The sequence below is a fragment of the Colletotrichum destructivum genome, chromosome 2 (assembly GCF_034447905.1).
Source record: "Colletotrichum destructivum chromosome 2, complete sequence".
NCBI classification, from domain to species: Eukaryota; Fungi; Ascomycota; class Sordariomycetes; order Glomerellales; family Glomerellaceae; genus Colletotrichum; species Colletotrichum destructivum.
This window is the reverse complement of record NC_085897.1, coordinates 4026862-4045935: the sequence shown is the minus strand read 5'-3', so window position 1 is coordinate 4045935 and position 19074 is coordinate 4026862. Positions and strand designations below refer to the sequence as shown.

Here is a 19074-nt window from a genome sequence, read left to right as displayed (position 1 = left end):
TGGCTGGCTGGTCTTCAGGCGAGGGGGGGAGAGCGAGAGCCTGCTCGCTCGCCCCTGCAGAGAAGAAGAGCCCGCAGTCACTTGACGCCACCTTTTGCTATGTTGCTCTTTTACACTATGTACTTGTTCCAAATCTCGACTTCCCTTCTCCAATGGTGCGCTGCCACTCCCTTCTCTGAGCCCCTGAGTCCCCGAGCCTGCAAGTTTGAAAGTAAGTTCGTGCTTGACTCTTCTCACCACTTGTGGCTTGCGGCTTGCGGCTTCGTCTCCTGTCCTGTTTTCTTACGTTTCTTGTCGGGTTAAGCCAGACCTTTCGGCTTCGTCCTCATGGTGTGACCCGTTCATCCGGTGTGCGACGCTCGACCACAGGCGACATCCGCGGCGAGTGGGTGTATCCTCTTCGAGTGCCGTATCGCGACTCAAGCTGGGCTTGCGCCTCTTGATTGAGGAGCTATCCCATCGCCTCGACGTGCAACACCAAGCCGCCTCGTCTTGGCTTCCGCTGCGGCTCGGATACGACCCTGCCCCTAGTTGTATAAAGGCGTTCCGTTCCTTGCAGGTTCCCTCTTCTTGCATTTACGAGTCTGACTCCACTCCGCTCAACATACCTTATTCGAGTATCGAACCGCCAATATCAGTAGAGAGTAAGCTGCAGTAGTGGCGGGTGAGCGACAACTAAGCCGGCTTCTTTCTTCGAGCCCCCCTGCTGCTGACTTGTTTCCGAGCAAGCAAGTATGGTAAGTAAACGCTCATCTCTTCATCCCGTCACCGGCTTACGCTCGCGCGGAACGGCCCGTTCCCACGTTCTCCTTAATTTTTAAGGCGGCATGGACGGCGATGTTTGCTGCCTTTTGTCCATCATATTCCCTCGTGCGCTTATATTTCTATGTCATGAGCGCTTCCAAAGCGAGACTGGCCTCCATCATCTTGTATGCGTGTCTGCCTTACATGCGCTAACCACATATTCGTACGCCTAGGGGTCCATCAACAAGCAAATCTCTCGCTATGAAATCACCGCTGTTTTCACCCATCCTGACGCCACAGTCGATGTCGTTCTGGTCCATGGCCTCAACGGTGACCCCCAGAAAACTTGGTCTTCTCTTGACGGCAAAGGCGTCTTCTGGCCTGCCGATCTACTGCCACAGTCCCTGGGGAAAATCCGCGCCAACATCCTGGTCTACGGCTACAATGCAGACGTTTACACAACTTCCAAAAGTCGCAAAAGTGCCAGCAACAACTTCATCTCCCAGCATGCCCAGACTCTAGTCACCAACCTCACCCTTTACCGCAAGAGCGAGCGGACGTCCAGAAATCCCATCATCTTTGTGGCGCACAGCCTCGGCGGTCTTCTCGTCAAGCGTGCTCTTCTCTACTCCAACGACGTTACAGACAGAAACCAAGAGGACGCCAGGTCCATCTTTATCTCGACCTATGGCATCATCTTTCTGGGCACTCCCCACGCCGGTTCGGACATGGCAACATGGGGATTCGTCCTGCAGAGAATGGCAGATGCCATCGCACCCAGAAAAGTGTTCGAAAGCGAGTCGATCCTCCTCAAAACCTTGAAGAAAGACAATGAGACCCTGGAATCCATCAGCAATCACTTTCTCGACATCTACCAGCGTTTCAAGATCCACATGGCCCACGAAAACCACAAGACCGATGTCAAAGGCACAAAGTTAGTCAATTCGTTTCTGCCTCTGTCGAATACCGTATCTGCATCCCGAAAATTTTCTTTTGAAAGACTGGTTTTCTCATCTCTCTTGCTCCTCCGTCGTTTGACTTTTTCCTCACTCAAGTTTTGCTACTGCGTCTGCCATTGTTCTTCCTAAGCACAGTCTGTATCCCTTTTCGTCCTTCTTCTTTGCTCTGACATTTCATGTTCATCGCCGTATCTTCTGTTCCTTTTCACCCTTACCTTTTCTCGCTCGAGTGCCTTTTCGTTTCTTTTTTCATTACCTTGAAAATTTCTCAAAGCAGCCAACATGGCAAGTTACAACTGCGTACAGCGATTTGGCTGACACATTTAAATGATTGTAGAATGATAGTAGTAGACACAGCATCGGCAGGCCCCCAACTACCAGGCGTCATTTACTACGGCGTCGAAGCCACTCATTCCGGCATGTGCAAATACGACAGTACCAGTGCGCCCGGGTACAGAAATGTATCGACTGCCATACGAGACTGGGCAGAAGAAGCCCCGGCAGTGATTCGGACTCGTTGGGAGATCGAGAGTAACAATATGAGTGTGAGAGCGCAATCTGAGGCCGCTGAGAGGACCCGTGGCTATAGAAGCCCCACGGAAATATCTTTGCCAGGTATTTGCCCTCCACCCCCTCTCCTAGAGCTAGCTCTTTCAGGTAACCCTAACTCTTCTTTGACGATTCCCATGCAATCACTCAACTAGAGAGTCTTGTGTCAACAGCCAGAGGTGCAACAGGCGGTAAAACCGTTGAGACAGTCGAGCCTAATACTTCGGCAGATACCAGAATCGCTCAAGCTACTGAAGTCGCATCACCAACTGGAACTACCAGCACTACATACTACTACTCCCCGTCGGGCTCAGTGCAGGAAACCTCGACCCCACGCCCTCTTTTTGTCCACCCTGACCGGTTCCGGCCGAATTCGTTCTTCAAGGGGCGCAAAGACGAACTGCACAGTCTCCACAAGCTATTGACGGACCCCAGGAGACGATCAGAGGGTACCTCTGCCGTGCTCGTCCAGGGCATTCCCGGGGCTGGCAAGACACACTTGGCTCGTCAGTATGTGTTCAACCACAAAGAAGACTATCCAGGTGGCATATACTGGATTCGATCGACCACGCTGCAAGATATGGAGGACGGTTTTTGGCGTATCGCCAGAACCGAGGCTATCAGGGGCATGGCCGCTCAAGAAGAAAAGAAGGACTTGTCGAACCCTCAAAAGATGGTGGAGATTGTAAGGAGTTGGTTCAACGAGTCAAAAAACTGGCTACTGGTATTCGACGGCATTCGGTTTGGTGACGACGCTGTGCTCGACTTTATACCCGATAGACCAAACAGCAGCCTCATCTACACGTCAACCGAGCGCGCGGAACCTGGCGCATATCGACTGGATAACCCTAGCATCCTGAAGCTGGGTCTACTTCCGGTCCAGGATGCGCAAGAGCTGTTGCTCGAGGAGATGGGAAGGAAGCAGCCATACACGATTGATGATCTCAGGCGGGCCCAAGACCTGGTTCAGCTGATGGGTCGTCTACCTTTGATGATCCATGCTGCTGCATCACAGATGAACGCCACACGAGAGCCCCTTGCAAAGTATTTGAAGTCGTTTCGGGATACGCCAAAAGTGGGAGTTCTTCCGGCCTACAAGACAATTCGAGACCAGCTGCAGAAACGAGGTGACATTACTGCGCTGAATCTTATATACATACTCTCTTTCTTTAGCCAATCGATGCCAGTCGAGATGCTGGTACTTGGGCTCAAGGCCCTCGACAAGCGAACGCCGTTGAAGACGGCTACCGCTCGCCACAAGCGAAGCTTGACGCAGACGTTCGTCACTTTAATCAATTTCGCTCTCGTGGAGCGGAACGAGACGGATGATGTTCCTTCCTCAAGCTCACAAAGCTCGCGTCAAAGCGTCGACCTCAACCCTGAGCCCTTGGACACTCTTCGTGTCCACAGCATCGTCCAAGCATTCTTCGTCGAGCTTCTTGCCGAAGAGGAGCAGTTGGAGTTCTGGCTGGAGCGCGCAGTCCGAGTCTTCTGTCACTCATTTGACGAAGCTTATGCCAGAATAAGTCAGGATTCTGACACAGGCTTGCCGGACGACTACCGGCAATACATAAGGCATGGAAAGAAGTTGATGGAGCATCTCGATCGTTACAAGCATTCGAACATCTCTGAAAAAGCTAGGGGCCAGACCAACCTGCAACAGTAAGTTTATCCACACCCACGACAGTTGTCGTGTCTACGATTCCACAACCGGCGTACCGCTCCAATTCCCCCGACTCCTCTCTTCTCCATATTTCTGCTGCCTTGATTCTTCTGGGTTGCTTGATAGGAGGCTGATGCTGTGAGAAAGAGACAGTACAGCAGACTTGATTTCGGCTAGAAACGACCTCGCAGAACGACTCTCAAGGCTTCCTGGCGAAATCGATGAGTTGCAAAAAACCATTTCAACAGATATCGTAGATGGAAACGAGGCTTTCAGACACGCTTCTGTCTTCGAACACACGAACAGTGTGTCGTCACGTTCGACAGACACTTCTGGTGGCGAGAACTTATTGAATCCCACCTGCCCTTTCGAAGATGCAGAACCGGAGCCCCCCCTTAGCTTCATTGACCCAAATCATTTTCATATGCCCTATCTCTCTTTCCCCGAGGATCGTGAGCCTCGGACTGAAGACGAAAGATCCGAGGGCCGGACCATTACTCCATACCCCCCAGATGTGATCGAGGGATCGTATCCAGATGCCTCCGAACGAGAGTGGACTATTATTTCTAGGCACCGCTCCGTAAGGAAACAAGAGCAGCGGCGCTATGACGATCGAAGAGGAGCACTGAGGGAAACGGCCGCGACTGCCAATGATCCCCGCGTCAGCATTAGTCGGGAGTCCGCCCGTGGTCTCATCACGCCACCTCAATCTTCAAGAGGAGGAAGATCTTCCAGACATTTAGGATTGACTGCCACGAGCGAAGCGTCGGCCTCGCTCATGCACATCAAGAAAGCGTCACCCCCTCCACCTCGTGGTGGCGGTTACATCCACGACAAAAGCAGAAGTTCCAGCACAGGTACCGCCGCGAAACCATTGTCAGTCTTGGGCAAGTCCAGCTACGCCAATGTTGTGTCCGGGACTGCCGTTGAAGACGAGACTAAATCGAGTCCTACGTTCTCCACGCCACCATCGAGGGCAGGGAGCATTGATAGAGCAGCCACCTATGACGATGTTCTTTCAGTCAATAGCCTGCGGACGATCGATAGCGTGTCCCTTTCCATCGCGCAAAGAATGAAGGAGAACACACCCCCACATACCATCGATTCCAGAGACCGACCTCCGGCGAGCAGACCCCCAGCACCATCACAAAACCAAGAACTACACCTGGCCCGACACCCGTACATCTCAGATTTGTTACGCCGCATGACCAAATCTGTCAGTGGAACCAGGCGTCAAAAAGAACATGAAAAGGAGAGAGCAACACTCGATAGGTCGAGCAAGTCGTTAGAAACAGTGCCACCTGCCTCTCAGTCTGTTGAACGCTTCCCGGAAATGCCTCGCAGGGGTACCAGAACGGCAAGCTCCAGCCTAGGATCACAACACCCGTCATTCTATCCGCCAGAACTGCCAGTCGTCACGAATCAAACGAGCATCTTACAACATAGTCCCCTTGTGCACCAAGATGTCGCACCATCTCGGCAGCCATACCCATTGAATGATAGGGAGCCCTATAGCGAGGTTCTTGCAAGATCCAACACTGTTCTCGGTCGCGAAGGTCTGAATGTCTCAACGCCCGCAACTACGCAGCAAACTAGTCCTACCGATGCACCGCCGCCGATTGGATACTCATCGCAGCCCATGTCTAGGAATCCGAGCTCAAACTCTCAACTCGCGGCAGTGACAGACTCGACAGACACTTCCGTGAGCAGTAATAGCGGGAGTATCAGGTCGGCTTTGCTCCGCGCTCGGGCGCCCTCCATGATTGAGACGGAGCCTTCTCCACGGCTCGCACCGATGGACATGGATCAGACACCCTCTGCTGTCTGGGGACGAGGGCAGAGCGGACGTCCCGTTGACGAGACAATTTGGGGGGGCAGCAACATACCTGGTATACTGCCTATGGGTCAAATACCCAATTTTGAAGCGGCGCGAGAGAGTCCATTAACGAGCCCCCGAAGTAGCTCAGGCGGTGAGAATATGGCTCGATCTGGGTCTGGGGGCATCCAGCTCGAGAGTGGCAGAATCATCGAGTTCGGCGACCTGTCCTTCGATGTCGCGGAAGCTGACCAGCGGTGAGTCCATAAAGATGGGAACCCCATTCATCGAAGGTCCGACGAAGCAGTCGAGTTTTCGCGCCAAGTGAGGGCCAATGGCGGTGGCGAGTCATCTCCAGAACCAGCATACATTAGACTGGGGGCCAGTTCGGAACAGATGAGAAAAGAGTGACTGGTGGTTCGCGCTTTAAAGTGTGTTCTTTCGAGAGGGTCGGCACACAAGCAAAACCACAGCGGGGGAAGGGGGCTCGGCGTTCAAATACATCAAGACAGAACATGGTAGAGTTGGCGCGTCTGATTTGTACAGGAAAAAGTCGTTTTCGGAGGCTTAGCGTATTCTTTTGCATTGTTCTCGTGGAATAACAGCGCATAGTAGTAATAGTATTAGTAGTAGTCATGTGGCGTTCTTTTGCTCGTTGATTCTGTTTCGGCCTATTCCGAAATGGGCTTCCCCCTCGTGCGATCTCGAAAACGAGTGTTTGGCGTAAACCGGTTGTTTGCAAGGTAATGCCACGCACTTCCTGGGCCGAACAACCCTCGCGACCTGATCTATTCCTTTGGCGCCAGCATGATGACGTACTCCCGCGTGCTGTGTCCCAGCTTGACCATGTCCTTATCCCTCAACTCGTAGTACCGACTATCCGCAACCTTGTCCCCGTTCAGCACCGTCCCATTGGCGCTCTCCAGGTCGATCAGGTACGGCTTGACCTTGCCGATGCGGTCGCCGAACTCGTTCCTCTTCTCGACGTGCCGGAACTGGATCACGGCGTGCTGCTTGCTGATGCTCGGGTGTTCCGCCATGAGGTCCACGACCGCCGCCTCGCGCCCGACGAGCCAGCAGCTCCGCGCGCTCAGGTCCACCGTGTCGACAATCTCGGTCCCCTTGAAGATGAAGAGCCTCCACTGGTCCTTTGCCGGCGGCTTCCGCGCCTCGGCGGGCTCGTGATATTTCAGCACGATGGAGGTGCCGTCGGCCTGCTGCACCGAGTTAGAGGCCGCCGCGAGGAGGCCCGTCGTGCGGAGGTTCGGCTTTTCTTTGGGCTTCTCGGGCTCCTCGCCGTTGGAGACTGCGAAAGAGGCGTTCTGGTCCGGGAGGGGCCCCGCGCGGCGGAGGGGGCTGGCGGGGGCGGGCCGTTTGCGTTTGGCGGCGTCGGACCCCGAGTCGGAGACGGAGGATTCGCGGTGGCGGCGGCGACGATGGTGACGGGTTAGCTCTTTTCCGCCGGCATCGCCGTCCGCGTCGGGAGATCGTCGTCTGCGCCGTTCTCTGTCGCGGTCTCGTGAGCGGTCTCGTGAACGGGAGCGGGGGCGCTGCCGTGAAGAAGGGTCGGGGGTGCGCGAGCGACGTCTCTCGCGACGCTCCCGTGATCGAGACACCCGATTTTCTCTGTGTCTGTCGGAGCCGCGTTCATGTCCGCGTTCGCGCCCATGGTCTCGGTCTTTGCTTCGCCTGCGCCGGTGGCTTTCGCGGTCTGCGGGGTCTCTGCGCCGTCTTTCTTCGTCTCTTCCGTCGTCGTCGAGGCGGCTGCGCCGCGCACGGTGGACGCGGCGCTCGTCGTCCGAGCCCATATTGGGGTCCGTGTTTTGTTTTATATAGGTACGGCTCGAGGGGGGTTCTTGTTTTTGCCGGTGATTGAATAGCCCGTCTGCGCAGGAGTCCGTTGTATCAAGCGCGGGAGGATCGTATCTGGCAGAGCGCGTCGGGTAGTCAGACTCCCACGCGTGGCAAGTGCGGCGGCACCTTCGTAGCTGCAAACCGGAGGTGGCCTCGCTGGAATAGGGTGGGCGAGCAATCGGACTTCACGAGGAGCTTGTGCTAGATGGTGGTGATCAAGCTTTCAGGGGGAAAATTCGGCTGGAACTCTGAGGTCATCCGGCGGCGGACGTGCACTTTTAGTGCCTGGCAGGCAGCGGGCGCAAACCCCACACATTGCGTTCCCGGCCCGTGGGAACCCCCAAAAGAGCCCCACTACGGCCCCGTAACTATGCTCACCATGAACATCGCCAATGCCGTCGTCCCCCGTTCCGACTGGCAATCCTCGACCACCCTCATGGGCCTCATGCCTTGTAGCCGCGGTTTTCCAATACCGCCCCCCCCTCTAAAAATAAGAAAAACCCCTTAGATTCCTTGAGAACAACTTCCTTCCCCGCAACGAAAAACTATTGATGCAAAAGGTATTTTGAAAAAACTCAAAACACTATCTAGGTCAATTTTTTCCTGGATCAAAAACGCAAAAGATTTGCGCTAGTCCCTTCATATGCTTAACTCGGCCATCCAAGGCTTCAAACATCGCACAAGGCTGCTTACACCGAGTAGCGAACACAAGGTTCTGCAAATCTCAGCTCACTGCCGCGCTTTAACGCCGCGATCTTGAAACCGCGCGGCCAAGGTCGAAGAGTGAAACGGTAGGGTGTTTGATAGATAGAGTGTAGGCCATCTCTAGCAGAATGTCCTGTGAGTCCCTTTAGCGATGCGGCACAAGGAGCTACTAGCCACAGCCTATCCATCTTTCCAATGGCTGGGCCGCTTCAATTTCATCCGGACTTTACTTAGAGGACTAGCACAAGAAAGAGACATCACTCAAATTGAGAGGCCTGCGATTGTGGACAACTACTGGAGGGGAGGCAACCGCTACTGCCTCCTCAGCCTTCTTGAATACCCTAGACTCTAAATCTCTTTTCTGCATACGTGGCCATGTGCCAAACATCTACCAAAGCTTCTGGGCACATCCCCTTTCCCACATCTCCACCTGAGGTTATGTCTCATCACGCGATGCTGAACTCGGGAATCTCACCCATTTCGTTCTTCGACTCCGCTCCAACCTTGTATGAGATTCTCCACCGCAGCTTGAGAGACTGAACCTTACGGTTCTTGTCTCCGGCATGCCATACTTCTACGAACTGTGTCACCCCTCTGCTCTGTTTTGGGGCCAACGACCGGCCTGTCTGGGGTCTGAGACCGAGTTCGTATCCCTGCATGATGTCAGCAGCTTGTTCATTGCATGGATGTGAGGTACTCTTACTTTTGTAGCAGCGAGCTGATAGTGAAGCTCGGTGACAGGCTGTGCAGAAGTATTCGAGAAGGCGAAACTCAGGTTCAGAGCGTTGCCGGTCCCAGTCCTGCCGGCAATCATCTCGATCTTGACGATAGAGTCGCTTACGGTCGCTTTGTGCTCTTTTGGCTGGCTAGGTGTCTCAGGAGGGGGCAGAGCTGATGAGAAAGACCATTCATCGTCATCATTTGTACCTGCTGCGGGTGGCGCAGCCGCCGCGGGCGGGGGAGCGGGAGTGGCAGACTTGGAGGAAAAGACGGGCGAGCTTAGGGCGGCAAAGGGGTCGTTTGAGGCCGAGGTCTGCTGTTGAGGAGGCCTGAATGCGGACATTCCGGATGGCTGAGGGGTTCCAGACTGTGACGCTGAGGGTGATGTGAACGATGCGAATTGGGAAAATGACGGCGCTTGGGGTGTCGCCGTGTTGCTCATAGGACCCTTTGCACTGTTGTTCTCCGTGACGGAAGAGAGCAGGGCGGGGCCAGGGATGTCTAGCTGTGGTCAGTACGATACACACAATATGAGAGAGACATGATCGGCTTACTTTGATTTGTACCAAATCCGAGCGTCAGAGCCCCTCCTTGGCCGTAGCTTGCCGAGTCGCCCATAGAAAGGCCGAGCAGGTCGTTTTCGATACCGGTAGACTGCGAAGCAGGTTGCTCAGAAGATGAGCCGTTCGTCGTGTCGGCCTCTCCGTCAAAGTCGATCAAAGACAGTTCCTGCGCCGCGCTCTTGGAAGCGCCAGAAGTTGAAGGCAACGGCGCACCGCTAGCTACCTTCTGCGCAGCCTCCAGGTCACCCTTCTTCATGAGCTTGTACCGCTCGACAGTCCGATGTATGCTGTCGTTGATCTCGAGCAGCTTTGCAACAGCTTCGTGATCGTCCGACTCCTCCTCACACATCTTCTGGATCTTGGGCTGCGCACTCTGCAAGGCAGCAGCAAGCTCGGAAAACACATCTCCGTCCTTCATCGTGTCGCCCTGCTGGAACGCCTCGAGTCTCTCCTCCAGCAGCCGCGCCTTTGCTTGAATCTTTGCAACCTCTTGAGCAGCCTTTGCGCGGTAGTCCGTTTTGGACCGAGTATCGTAACCAGCCATGATCTTCATCAGACGGTTCGCCTCCTGCAGGTCCTCGGGGGTACCTCGGCGGATGAGCTCTTGAAGCTTGGCCGATTGAGCCTCGCGCTCCTCCTCCTCCATCTCCTCGGCAGATTTCAGATTCTGTATCCGTCAGTACCAACCCACAGACCTTGACAAAGGGGAGAATAGAAGCCTACATCACTAGGGTTGAGGACCGCGGCATCATCTCGCCTAACCTCAGGAAACGAGTAGCCCTTGTAGCTCAAAAGACGATGCATGTCCCTGATGAAGCCCAGATCCTCCTTGTATCTGCTCGTTTCGCATATCGTACTCCTCCACTCCTCGATCGCCTCAAGAATCTTCATTTGTACCCGCGTTGCCCGTATCGGGGGTCGTTCCGGGAATCTCCTGACGAGTTCATTGAGAAACTCTTTCGTGCTGATCTGCAGGTGGAAGGGGTAGCCGCAGTTCTTGACGCAGATGTCGAGCAGATTGATTGCCAAGAGGGCCACGTTGGGGTTGCGGTGGTTGATGTAGCTGACAATAGCGACAGCGGCCTCGCGCGGAGCAGAGCCCTTCTTGGAATTGATCAGATCGGAGATCTCGAGGTTCAGAGCGAGATTTGGCTCGTAGTTCTCGGGGCTGCAGGCGGCCTGGATGAATCGCTGCAGTTGCGATGGCGTGGGCGAGCCCATCTCGCCCCAGCGATCGCGGGCCGCAGCTCTGGCTGATGCGGCCTCCATCTTTGCGTTCGGGTTCGCGCTTAGGCGGAGAGGTAAGGGTGCTATCGAGATTGGAACCTCGGCGGCGTCGTCGTCGTCGTCGTCGTCGTTAAGAGCTCAGACTTCGAAAGACATCTGAGTTTGGTGGCCGGCGAAATTCAAGAGCTGGCCGAGCAAGCGCCTGCGAGTTGGTCAGAGTGGACTAGTTCGGCGCAGGCATCCCTCATGAACCCTTTGATAGGTACCGACAGTGGCATCTGTGGCCGAATGACGAGGGGCTGCTGAGTGACAGGCGGCGCGGGAGGAGCCACTTCAACAAAGTGGCCTGTGCTCCGTGTGTGGGCTACCTCGTCAAAGCTGTCACACGTCTAATCGCATATTCGGGGACCTGATCATCCAGCTTATCGAATTTTTTCCCATGATATCGCTCCCAGTCCTGCCCCTCCAAGCACACTACATACCCCGCCAAACCGAGCCTTGAGAAAGAACGACTACCCTACCACCTGTGAGGAACCCGCCCAGAGGAGGTTTCCTTCAGCTCCCTCTCACGCGCCATTCTACCCGTCTCCACCGATCCTCGAAAATGGTCCGTCACAAGAAAGACAACTTCGGTTCCCGGGGCCGCAAGAACCACAATTCAGGACCTCCGCGACCGCGACAGCACCAGCCCCAAGATGGCGACGACGCCGAAGCCCCCATCACCCGCCCGACTTTCAAGGCCGCCTGCTGGGACTTGGGCCACTGCGATCCCAAGCGATGCTCCGGCAAGAAGCTGATCCGCATGGGCATGATGCGCGATCTGCACGTTGGCCAACGCCACAACGGCGTCATCATTACCCCCAACGGCAAGCACACCGTTTCCCCCGCCGACCGGGACTTGATGGAGCAGTACGGTGCCGCCGTAGTCGAGTGCAGCTGGGCGCGTATGAAAGACGTTCAGTGGAATAAGGTTGGAGGAAAGTGTGAGCGTCTGCTGCCTTACTTAGTAGCTGCGAACACGGTCAACTACGGTAAGCCGTGGAAGCTGAACTGCGTCGAGGCGTTGGCCGCGGCATTCTACATCTGCGGACACCCTGAGTGGGCGGAGCAGGTTCTCGCGCCTTTCTCCTATGGCGAGGCGTTCTTGGAGATCAACAGTAGTCTGCTAAAAAAGTATGCGGCAAGCGAGGATGAGAAGGGCATAAAGAGGGTTCAGGACGAGTGGCTCGACAGGCTCGATAAGGAATACGCAGACAATCGAGAGGAGGGCGACGCTGATGACATGTGGAAGGGAGGAAACACAAACAGGAGAGTCGTCCCGGATTCCGATGAAGAGGACGATGATGACGATGAGGAAGTGGAGGATAATTCTGGCGATAGCGACAGTGTTGACGGCATATACATAGGCAAGAAGCCTGCCAAGGATCAAGAGGAAGACGAAGAAGACGAGGACCCGTATGCTATTTCAGACGACAGCGATGACGACGCGGCCATGGAGGAGATACGTCGAAAGGTGCTCGCATCAAAGACGTTTTCGAATCCTTCGGCAGAGGAGAAGAAGAAGCCCGAAGCGATACCGCGGCCGCAGACTCTGAAGCCGGACTCGGATATCGAGCCAGACTCGGACAATGGGGAGGAGGACGATGATTTCGACAACATTATCAATGCCACACCCGTCACCGATAAGATTGGACTGGCCAAGCTCGAAAAGGAACGGTCGCAGTCAACGGTGACAAGTAGGACATTTTCGTCAAGCACAATCTCCGCGCCGAAGCGTTGGTAAAACAATACAAAACGCTAACCTGGGAAGTGGCTCGAGATGCCTCGGTGCATGTTGTACAGTTGCCATTGTGGGCTTTTTTCTACAGTGCGTTGTGTGGGCTGTATCCTTGGGCCAATGTGCCCTGTCTCAGCGGCAAGTATGACGGCCGAGCCCTTCCTAGTGGCTGCTGCCCGATTCTATGCCCACGATAATCCTCGTTGTTCCGCATACAAACTTCTCCATATCTTACAAGCTCCTCTTCTCTCTCACCTCCTCGTAGGTCTGGATCTGGTCACCGACCTGCAAATCGGTGAAGCCGTCAAAGGCGATACCGCATTCGGTACCTTTTCTGACCTCGTCCACATCCTTCTTCCCGTGCTTGAGGGTATCGATCTTGCCTGAAAGTGATATTAGACACGGATCGGCGTGAGAGGAGTTCGGCAACTTACCGTCGAAGACCTTCTCTCCCTTCCGCAAGATGCGGACGCTTGTCGACCGAGTGACTGTTCCGTTCCGTACCTTGCATCCAGCAATGTTCTTGTACGTGCGTCCCTTGATGTTAATGGGGAAGATTTGCAGAATCTCCGCCTCACCGTTAACCTTGGATGTCACCTTGTCGGCTAGATGTTCCGACATGACCTGCTTCACCTCGTCCGCCAAGTGGTAAATGACACTGTGATCCAGAATCCTAACGCCCTTCTCCTCGGCCAGATGCTTGACATGGGCCGGGACAGCGCAGTTGAAGTTGGCAAATACACTACTCGAGGCTTCAGCGTGCTCAACGTCCGATTCGGAGATTTGGCCGGCCGACGATCGAAGAATGCGAGGCTTCACCTCGTTGTTGCCAATCTCATTGATGGTTGCGCACACGGCCTCGACGGAACCTACAACGTCACCTCTCACCATGAAGTTGATGACTTTGGTGGCGATGACTTCGCCTCCCTCGGCATCGGCTGCTTCAATTTCCGCAGCGACCTCTGCAGCGGCCTTGGCCTCACGTTCGCGTTGCTCCTGCTCGGCCAGCTGCTTCGACGACGCCTCTCGTTCACGCATTTCCTCGCGGTAATCGACGGCTGTTTTGGCCCGATCCTCGTCCGGTGCTTGGAGGATTTCGTCCCCAGCGGCGGGGAGTTCATCTCTCCATCCAAGCACCTCGACAGGCGTGCCGGGCGGTGCCTTCTCGAGCTCTTGACCGGCCTCGTTCCGCAGCAGGCGAACTCTGGCCCAGGCGGTACCTGCGACAATGAAATCTCCGGGGCGCAGGGTGCCTCGTTTGACGAGAACGTTTGCAGACTTGCCGTATGGCTTCACGCTAGCTTCAAGCACCCAGGCTTCTGCCAAGCCATCTTCCTCAGCACGCATATCTTGGATGTCGGCAAGCGTGACGATGTTCTCTTCGAGGTCACTCATGCCCTGGCCGGTCTTTCCACTGACACAAACAACCTGGACGTCGCCGCCAAAGTCTTCGATTTCAACGCCGTGACGGGCAAGGTCGGCTTTGACTTGGTCGGGTTTGGCGTCTTCCTTGTCACACTTGTTGATAGCTACAATGATTGGAACATTTGCCGTCTTGGCGTGCTTGATGGCTTCGATGGTCTGGGGCTTGACGCTGTCATCGGCAGCAACAACCAGCACGACGATGTCAGTGACGTTAGCGCCACGTTGTCGCATGGTCAGGAAAGCCGCGTGACCGGGCGTGTCAAGAAAAGTGATGAGCTTCCCCTCAGACATCTTCACCATGAAAGCGCCGATGTGTTGAGTGATGCCACCGTGCTCCTGGGCTGCCACGGACGACTTCCTCAGATAGTCGAGTAGAGTCGTTTTGCCGTGATCGACGTGACCCATGATAGTAACAACCGGCGGTCGCGGTGGCAACGCCAAAACATCCTCCGGCGGAGGCCGAGGTCTGAGGTCTCTGACACCACCAGTGTCGACAGTTGGTTCAAAGCCAAACTCCTGGGCAACCAGAGCGGCGGTTTCTCCGGTCATGATGCTATCTTCGGTGATATCTTCAAACCCCATCTCTGACAAGGATCTGAGGAACTCTTGGGGCTTCAACTTGAGTGCTGTCCCTAGGTTCGCAATGCTGATGAACTCGGGCAGAAAGATGTTCGGAGTCGCAGCTTTTTCCAACGCCAGCCTCCGCGCCTCGGCTTCGGCCTTCTTGCGGCGTCGCTGGGCTTCTCGGCTAGCGCCGTTATCCTCCCATTCTTCGTTCTCGTTCTCCCATCTTTGCTGCGCTGCTGACTTCTTTACGCCACGGAACGACCCATAAGCATCCCCTCTACGGCTTCCAGCCTTGTCGCGTCTCCTTGGGTCGCGGCTGATTTCGTAGGATTCGTCAATCTCCCGTGTACGGCGCTGTGGCTTTGTTGGTTCATCCACAACCTGTTCCGTCTTCTGAGAACTGTTGTTTTTGGAGTGGCCAAAGTCCGAGCTCGATGCCCGGGATTTGTTGTCATCTTGGTTGTACTTGCTGCTCACTTGGTCTTGGAATTTCGTCAAGAAATCCTGCTTCGAGAGACCCGATTTTGATCCCGTGCTACGAGGCACATCTGCAGAGCTTCCGTCGGTGGCCTTCCTCGAAAGTTGTCCCCATTCGCCCGTCCCAAGAGCACTTGGCTCGTCGAGTCCTCTCTGCTGTTGTCGTGGGAGGTTCTCCGTCGGTATAGTCCGATTGAAATCCCTCCCATTATGTCGATTATGCGGTATTGGCGTGCTGGTTGAGGTTCTCTCTCCCTCGTGTCGATGTCTCCAATCCCTTCCTGGCAAGGGCTTCTCCTCGCCCCCTAACGATTTCTTTGCCACTGTACCCAGAGGGGTTCGAGAGATTTTGCTTCCACCGAGACCACCTTCAAGTCCACCTAGATGCCTCGACTTTGGTGTTGTGCCCTTGGCAACGTTGCGCGTGATTAGCAGAGCCTTGGGTTGGGCGGCTTTCTGGGCCTCCAACTGCTGACGTGCAGCAAGCTCATGAGGGAGAAGCAACCCATTAAGGGAGCTATCCCGACCAGTAGAGACTTGCTGGCCATCAGAGTTCGGCGCTCTTGGCGATGAACCTTTGCCCATCAGCGGCTGGCCCCATCCTCCGCCGGCAACCGGACCACGGGGTCCTGAAGGCATCCCAGAGCTCTTCGGCGCTTTCACGCCATTGTTGCTGCCCCAGCCTCCAAGTCCACCTATGCCATTCGAGGGAGGTTTCGATGCGTGCGAGTAGTTGCGTCGACCAAGGTCATTCGGTCGCGACAGGGCGGGGTGGCGACAGAAAGCGCAGACGTAAGCACTGCTTCGTTCCTAAGACAGGTTGATATAAGCTTTCGGGCGAAAACCGACCAGGAAGGAAGAGTCACTTACGTTCCATATCCTACATCGAAGCATGGTCTATTGTTGGGCGCAACATCCAAAAGTTTGCGCAAACTTGAGGAGAGTGTGAAGGTCCAGACGACAAGCTTCGTTCGAGCTGTCTATCGCCCCAGAAATTTCTCGAGCTCTCCGTTCGAGGTCGCCCTGCGCAGGCAATGCTCCCCAGAATGCTTGATGCCTGATTGGTCTGTCAGGGTATCCACTAGGCCAGGTACCTACAGAGACAGCTTGGGTTTGTGCAGGGGCATAAATGAATACCTATGCAATCAATCCCTCCTCCCCGAAAGTAAAATCGGCCAGCTTGGAGGCAAGCTATCACCTGGCCAAGCTCCTTAAACTCGCAACCCAACTCGCCTCGTAGTGTCATGACGGCCACCATGGCGCCCAAAGTCAAAGTCGTCAAGTCCAAGGCGGCGCCCAAGAGGTCGCCGGGCACGCCGCCAGCACCCTTTAAGAAACCAGCAGAGGTTCTTCAACCCTTGCTCGAGACGCTCTCGCCGCAACACGTTTACATCACTCATATCGATCCTAAACCCGCGGCTTTCAAGAAGAAAATTTTCCTTGTGCCCGTTGGCATGAACTTAGCCGTCGCTGCGCTCTTTCTTCTGCGCATGTACTACATCCTGCCATACTACTTCAAATTCGTCCAGTCTGCCATGGGCTACCCCAACGAAACAACCTTCCCCGTTGCCGAATCGACCTGGGGCCAGCTACTTTGGGAGATTGGTAAGCGCGGCGCCTCTCTCATTTTGGATTTCATGCTCTTCGTCTTCGTCTGGCCGTGGCCCATCGAGTTTGTCTTTGGCCGTTCATACGGCAACCCAGTCAGCTGGAGATGGAGGGTAGGTTTCCGAGAGAAGGAGATCTACGTCCGGCGCAGCCGCGAGTGGGACCAACAGCTGGGCGACATCTTCAAGGAGAAGGAGAAGAATGAGGCCTTGCAGCAGATCATTCGACAGGCCTGCTCGCCGCTCCTTTTGCAGGAGAAGACCGGTTACCTCACCATGACCGGGCAGTGGGATCTCGACTGGCAAGCCATGATCGACGCGCACACAATGGTGGACCGCAAGGACATTGCCCTGGAGGCCTTCCGACGCCTGGTCCTAGTGCACCACGAGGACTACGGCTGGATGACTGTGGAGGAAGAAGGAGTGAGTGCCAAGGAGGACGACAGACGGAGGCAAGTCTTCCAGTTCAGGGACGCTCTCGCAGCCATTGGCAAGGAGAACCTCTTTTTCCGCTGGATCGAGATTGTGCAGTTCGAGTCGTCGCAACCAGGCGGCTTCGGGCCCGAAAAGCAAGTCGAGGTGGCCAAGCAGATTCGGGACTTGTTCCAGGAGCAAGGCGTTGATTTTGATCAGGTATGGCACGAAGCTGTCGGCACAGACGGCCTGGCCGGCATGTAAAGCGTTCTCTCTGCACTTTTCATATGTTTGTCTGGATCACGGAATGCATTCCGGCTTCTTGTAATTGTAGAGCACCTCACCGGACCTGGGTTGGCCATCTGTGAGCACAGACGGGATCGGAAAAGCAAGATTTTGTTCACATTGTGGCTCAGACTTGGGTATCCGATGCACGCTATGCTGCGAACGAATATGAACCTGGAAGAACGATGGTATGATATGGTATGACGTTGCATCCGGGTGTGTCCAAAGAATACCAAGTCGCCTTATTTGCTAGACTTCTTGCCCTTCTTGACGGGACCGAGAGCGGCCTCTCTCTTCTTCGCCTCCTTTGCCTCAATCTCCTTTCTCTTAGCGGCCTCTTGGGCTTCGCGCTCTTCCTTCTCAGCCTGTAGACGACGGTTGGTCAGTATCGAGGTGTGATGAGTCGGTAATTGAGCATAAAACTTACGTCCCGGCGGGCAGCGTCGGCAGCTCTCTGCTCACGAATGAGTCTCAAGCGCGCAAGGTCGGCCTTGGCCTCGTCCGTCTTGCCGGCCTCATGCAGCTTGCGGTATCTCTCCTTGGCTTGCGCAGCTTCCATGCTCTCGCGCTCCTTGCGGTTGCTAGCGACAGCCAGCTTCTTGACGCCCTCGGCGGCCTCGTCAACCTCGGGGGCGGCGACTGGCGCCTTCGTCTGGTTACGGGCGGCCTTGGAGTGGTTGGGGTTGGCGGGCATGTCGGCGTCATCCTCGCTGCTCTCCTCCTCTGAGTCGGAAGGGGGCAGGTCGCCGACCTCCACGGCTTGGGCTCTCTTCTTGGCTATGGCGGCGTCCTTGCGGGCCTTAGCGGCAGCCTTTCGCTCGGCGCGGGACATCTCGGCCTGGGGCTTGCCGTCTTCATCGGAGCCGGACTCTTCCTCGGAATCCTCTTCAGAATCCTCCTCGGAGCTTTCGTCATTCTTCTTCTTCGAGTCGGCAGACCACATATCGATTTCGTTGCCATCGGCGTCGAGAGGTCTGAGATCGCGGGAGAAGTGCTTGCCACCTAATCATTATTGAAGAGAAAAAACCACTGTCAGCGTTGGGGAAATGCTGTCGCGGGACACCTGTGAAAACAAACCTCCACGGGTAAACTTTCTGAACTTGCCACCGCGGCCGCGAGAGTTGGATCCTGGCTGTCCACCTGCCATTTTGACTGAATATGTCTGTCTTTTCTTTTTGTTTTTAAATTGCGGCGTTGTCTGCGCGAGAGAGTGCGGGGTTGTAGAGAGAAGCAAAGGAATAGAGAGTGGGATGTGTATTGAGAGTTGTTGCTGCAAAGAATTGGATGGCGGGGTAAAAGTGCGCTCTGCTGAGTGGGCGGCGGTAGCACCTAAATGTGGTGAGATAGGTAGGTACGGTAAGGTGTATGGGACGAGAAAGTGTCATTCACTACTTCAGTTCGGAGGAAATCGAAGGGTCATGGCAGTGAACAAGTCGTTCAGTTTCTCATCGGGGCAGAAACTGACCATGGAAGACTCACAGGCGGAGGTACGGCAGATCAAAGGAGGTCAAACCTCATTACTGAAGCGTGCTAGCAGTCTTGGGCCATGGCGCGTAAGGACGATAACGATACTGCGTGAGTATCTTGGGCACCGCAACGCAGGTATTATCAGGTACCTTGGTAGTTGGAGCACACCACACGACTGCAGAGTTCCGCAAACGCAATCACGTCCGTCCCTATTGGTTGGCGTTGATAGATCCGTCTCCAGGGTCGTTTTCACCG

General features: G+C 55.2%; 7 protein-coding genes across 7 annotated transcripts; 3 read left to right on the top strand and 4 right to left on the bottom strand.

Annotated features, from left to right (window-relative positions):
• Nucleotides 1-734: 734 nt before the first annotated feature.
• On the top strand, nucleotides 735-3918 carry CDEST_03426 (Putative P-loop containing nucleoside triphosphate hydrolase, alpha/Beta hydrolase; the record flags this gene model as incomplete). Its single annotated transcript, XM_062919585.1, has 4 exons — nucleotides 735-737; nucleotides 978-1678; nucleotides 2041-2318; nucleotides 2483-3918. The coding sequence occupies 4 exons, from the start codon at nucleotides 735-737 to the stop codon at nucleotides 3916-3918; spliced, it is 2418 nt and encodes an 805-aa protein (XP_062775636.1).
• A 2082-nt stretch (nucleotides 3919-6000) lies between these two features.
• On the bottom strand, nucleotides 6001-7831 carry CDEST_03425 (Putative forkhead-associated (FHA) domain, SMAD/FHA domain superfamily). Its single transcript, XM_062919584.1, has one exon. The coding sequence runs from the start codon at nucleotides 7537-7539 to the stop codon at nucleotides 6520-6522; it is 1020 nt and encodes a 339-aa protein (XP_062775635.1). The 5' UTR covers nucleotides 7540-7831; the 3' UTR covers nucleotides 6001-6519.
• A 734-nt stretch (nucleotides 7832-8565) lies between these two features.
• CDEST_03424 (Putative VHS domain, GAT domain, clathrin adaptor, appendage, Ig-like subdomain superfamily) lies at nucleotides 8566-11084 on the bottom strand. Its single transcript, XM_062919583.1, has 4 exons — nucleotides 10297-11084; nucleotides 9565-10240; nucleotides 8994-9511; nucleotides 8566-8943 (listed from the first exon to the last, which is right to left on the bottom strand). The coding sequence occupies exons 1-4, from the start codon at nucleotides 10840-10842 to the stop codon at nucleotides 8737-8739; spliced, it is 1947 nt and encodes a 648-aa protein (XP_062775634.1). The 5' UTR covers nucleotides 10843-11084; the 3' UTR covers nucleotides 8566-8736.
• A 190-nt stretch (nucleotides 11085-11274) lies between these two features.
• Nucleotides 11275-12604, top strand: CDEST_03423 (Putative 16S/18S rRNA aminocarboxypropyltransferase Tsr3). Its single transcript, XM_062919582.1, has one exon. The coding sequence runs from the start codon at nucleotides 11405-11407 to the stop codon at nucleotides 12581-12583; it is 1179 nt and encodes a 392-aa protein (XP_062775633.1). The 5' UTR covers nucleotides 11275-11404; the 3' UTR covers nucleotides 12584-12604.
• A 1-nt stretch (nucleotide 12605) lies between these two features.
• Nucleotides 12606-16022, bottom strand: CDEST_03422 (Putative small GTP-binding protein). The gene is made up of 3 exons (XM_062919581.1): nucleotides 15917-16022; nucleotides 13012-15856; nucleotides 12606-12960 (listed from the first exon to the last, which is right to left on the bottom strand). The coding sequence occupies exons 1-3, from the start codon at nucleotides 15938-15940 to the stop codon at nucleotides 12809-12811; spliced, it is 3021 nt and encodes a 1006-aa protein (XP_062775632.1). The 5' UTR covers nucleotides 15941-16022; the 3' UTR covers nucleotides 12606-12808.
• Nucleotides 16023-16205: 183 nt separating this feature from the next.
• On the top strand, nucleotides 16206-17418 carry CDEST_03421 (uncharacterized protein). Its single transcript, XM_062919580.1, has one exon. It carries the CDS (start codon nucleotides 16291-16293, stop codon nucleotides 17329-17331), a length of 1041 nt encoding a protein of 346 aa, XP_062775631.1. The 5' UTR covers nucleotides 16206-16290; the 3' UTR covers nucleotides 17332-17418.
• Nucleotide 17419: 1 nt separating this feature from the next.
• Nucleotides 17420-18986, bottom strand: CDEST_03420 (Putative 28kDa heat- and acid-stable phosphoprotein). The gene is made up of 3 exons (XM_062919579.1): nucleotides 18430-18986; nucleotides 17780-18354; nucleotides 17420-17717 (listed from the first exon to the last, which is right to left on the bottom strand). Exons 1-3 carry the CDS (start codon nucleotides 18497-18499, stop codon nucleotides 17595-17597), a joined length of 768 nt encoding a protein of 255 aa, XP_062775630.1. The 5' UTR covers nucleotides 18500-18986; the 3' UTR covers nucleotides 17420-17594.
• Between the last annotated feature and the right edge of the window lie 88 nt (nucleotides 18987-19074).

Coding starts and splice junctions, on each gene's coding strand:
- CDEST_03424 (XM_062919583.1), bottom strand. CDS start 10,842: ATGGAGGCCGCATCAGCCAGAGCTGCGGCCCGCGATCGCTGGGGCGAG. Junction 10,241..10,296: donor CGGTCCTCAACCCTAGTGAT/GTAGGCTTCTAT, acceptor TGACGGATACAG/AATCTGAAATCTGCCGAGGA. Junction 8,944..8,993: donor ATCAGCTCGCTGCTACAAAA/GTAAGAGTACCT, acceptor GACATCATGCAG/GGATACGAACTCGGTCTCAG.
- CDEST_03420 (XM_062919579.1), bottom strand. CDS start 18,499: ATGGCAGGTGGACAGCCAGGATCCAACTCTCGCGGCCGCGGTGGCAAG. Junction 18,355..18,429: donor CAGAAAGTTTACCCGTGGAG/GTTTGTTTTCAC, acceptor AATAATGATTAG/GTGGCAAGCACTTCTCCCGC. Junction 17,718..17,779: donor CCGACGCTGCCCGCCGGGAC/GTAAGTTTTATG, acceptor CGTCGTCTACAG/GCTGAGAAGGAAGAGCGCGA.
- CDEST_03421 (XM_062919580.1), top strand. CDS start 16,291: ATGACGGCCACCATGGCGCCCAAAGTCAAAGTCGTCAAGTCCAAGGCG.
- CDEST_03425 (XM_062919584.1), bottom strand. CDS start 7,539: ATGGGCTCGGACGACGAGCGCCGCGTCCACCGTGCGCGGCGCAGCCGC.
- CDEST_03422 (XM_062919581.1), bottom strand. CDS start 15,940: ATGCTTCGATGTAGGATATGGAAC. Junction 15,857..15,916: donor TTCGATGTAGGATATGGAAC/GTAAGTGACTCT, acceptor AACCTGTCTTAG/GAACGAAGCAGTGCTTACGT. Junction 12,961..13,011: donor GGGAGAGAAGGTCTTCGACG/GTAAGTTGCCGA, acceptor TATCACTTTCAG/GCAAGATCGATACCCTCAAG.
- CDEST_03423 (XM_062919582.1), top strand. CDS start 11,405: ATGGTCCGTCACAAGAAAGACAACTTCGGTTCCCGGGGCCGCAAGAAC.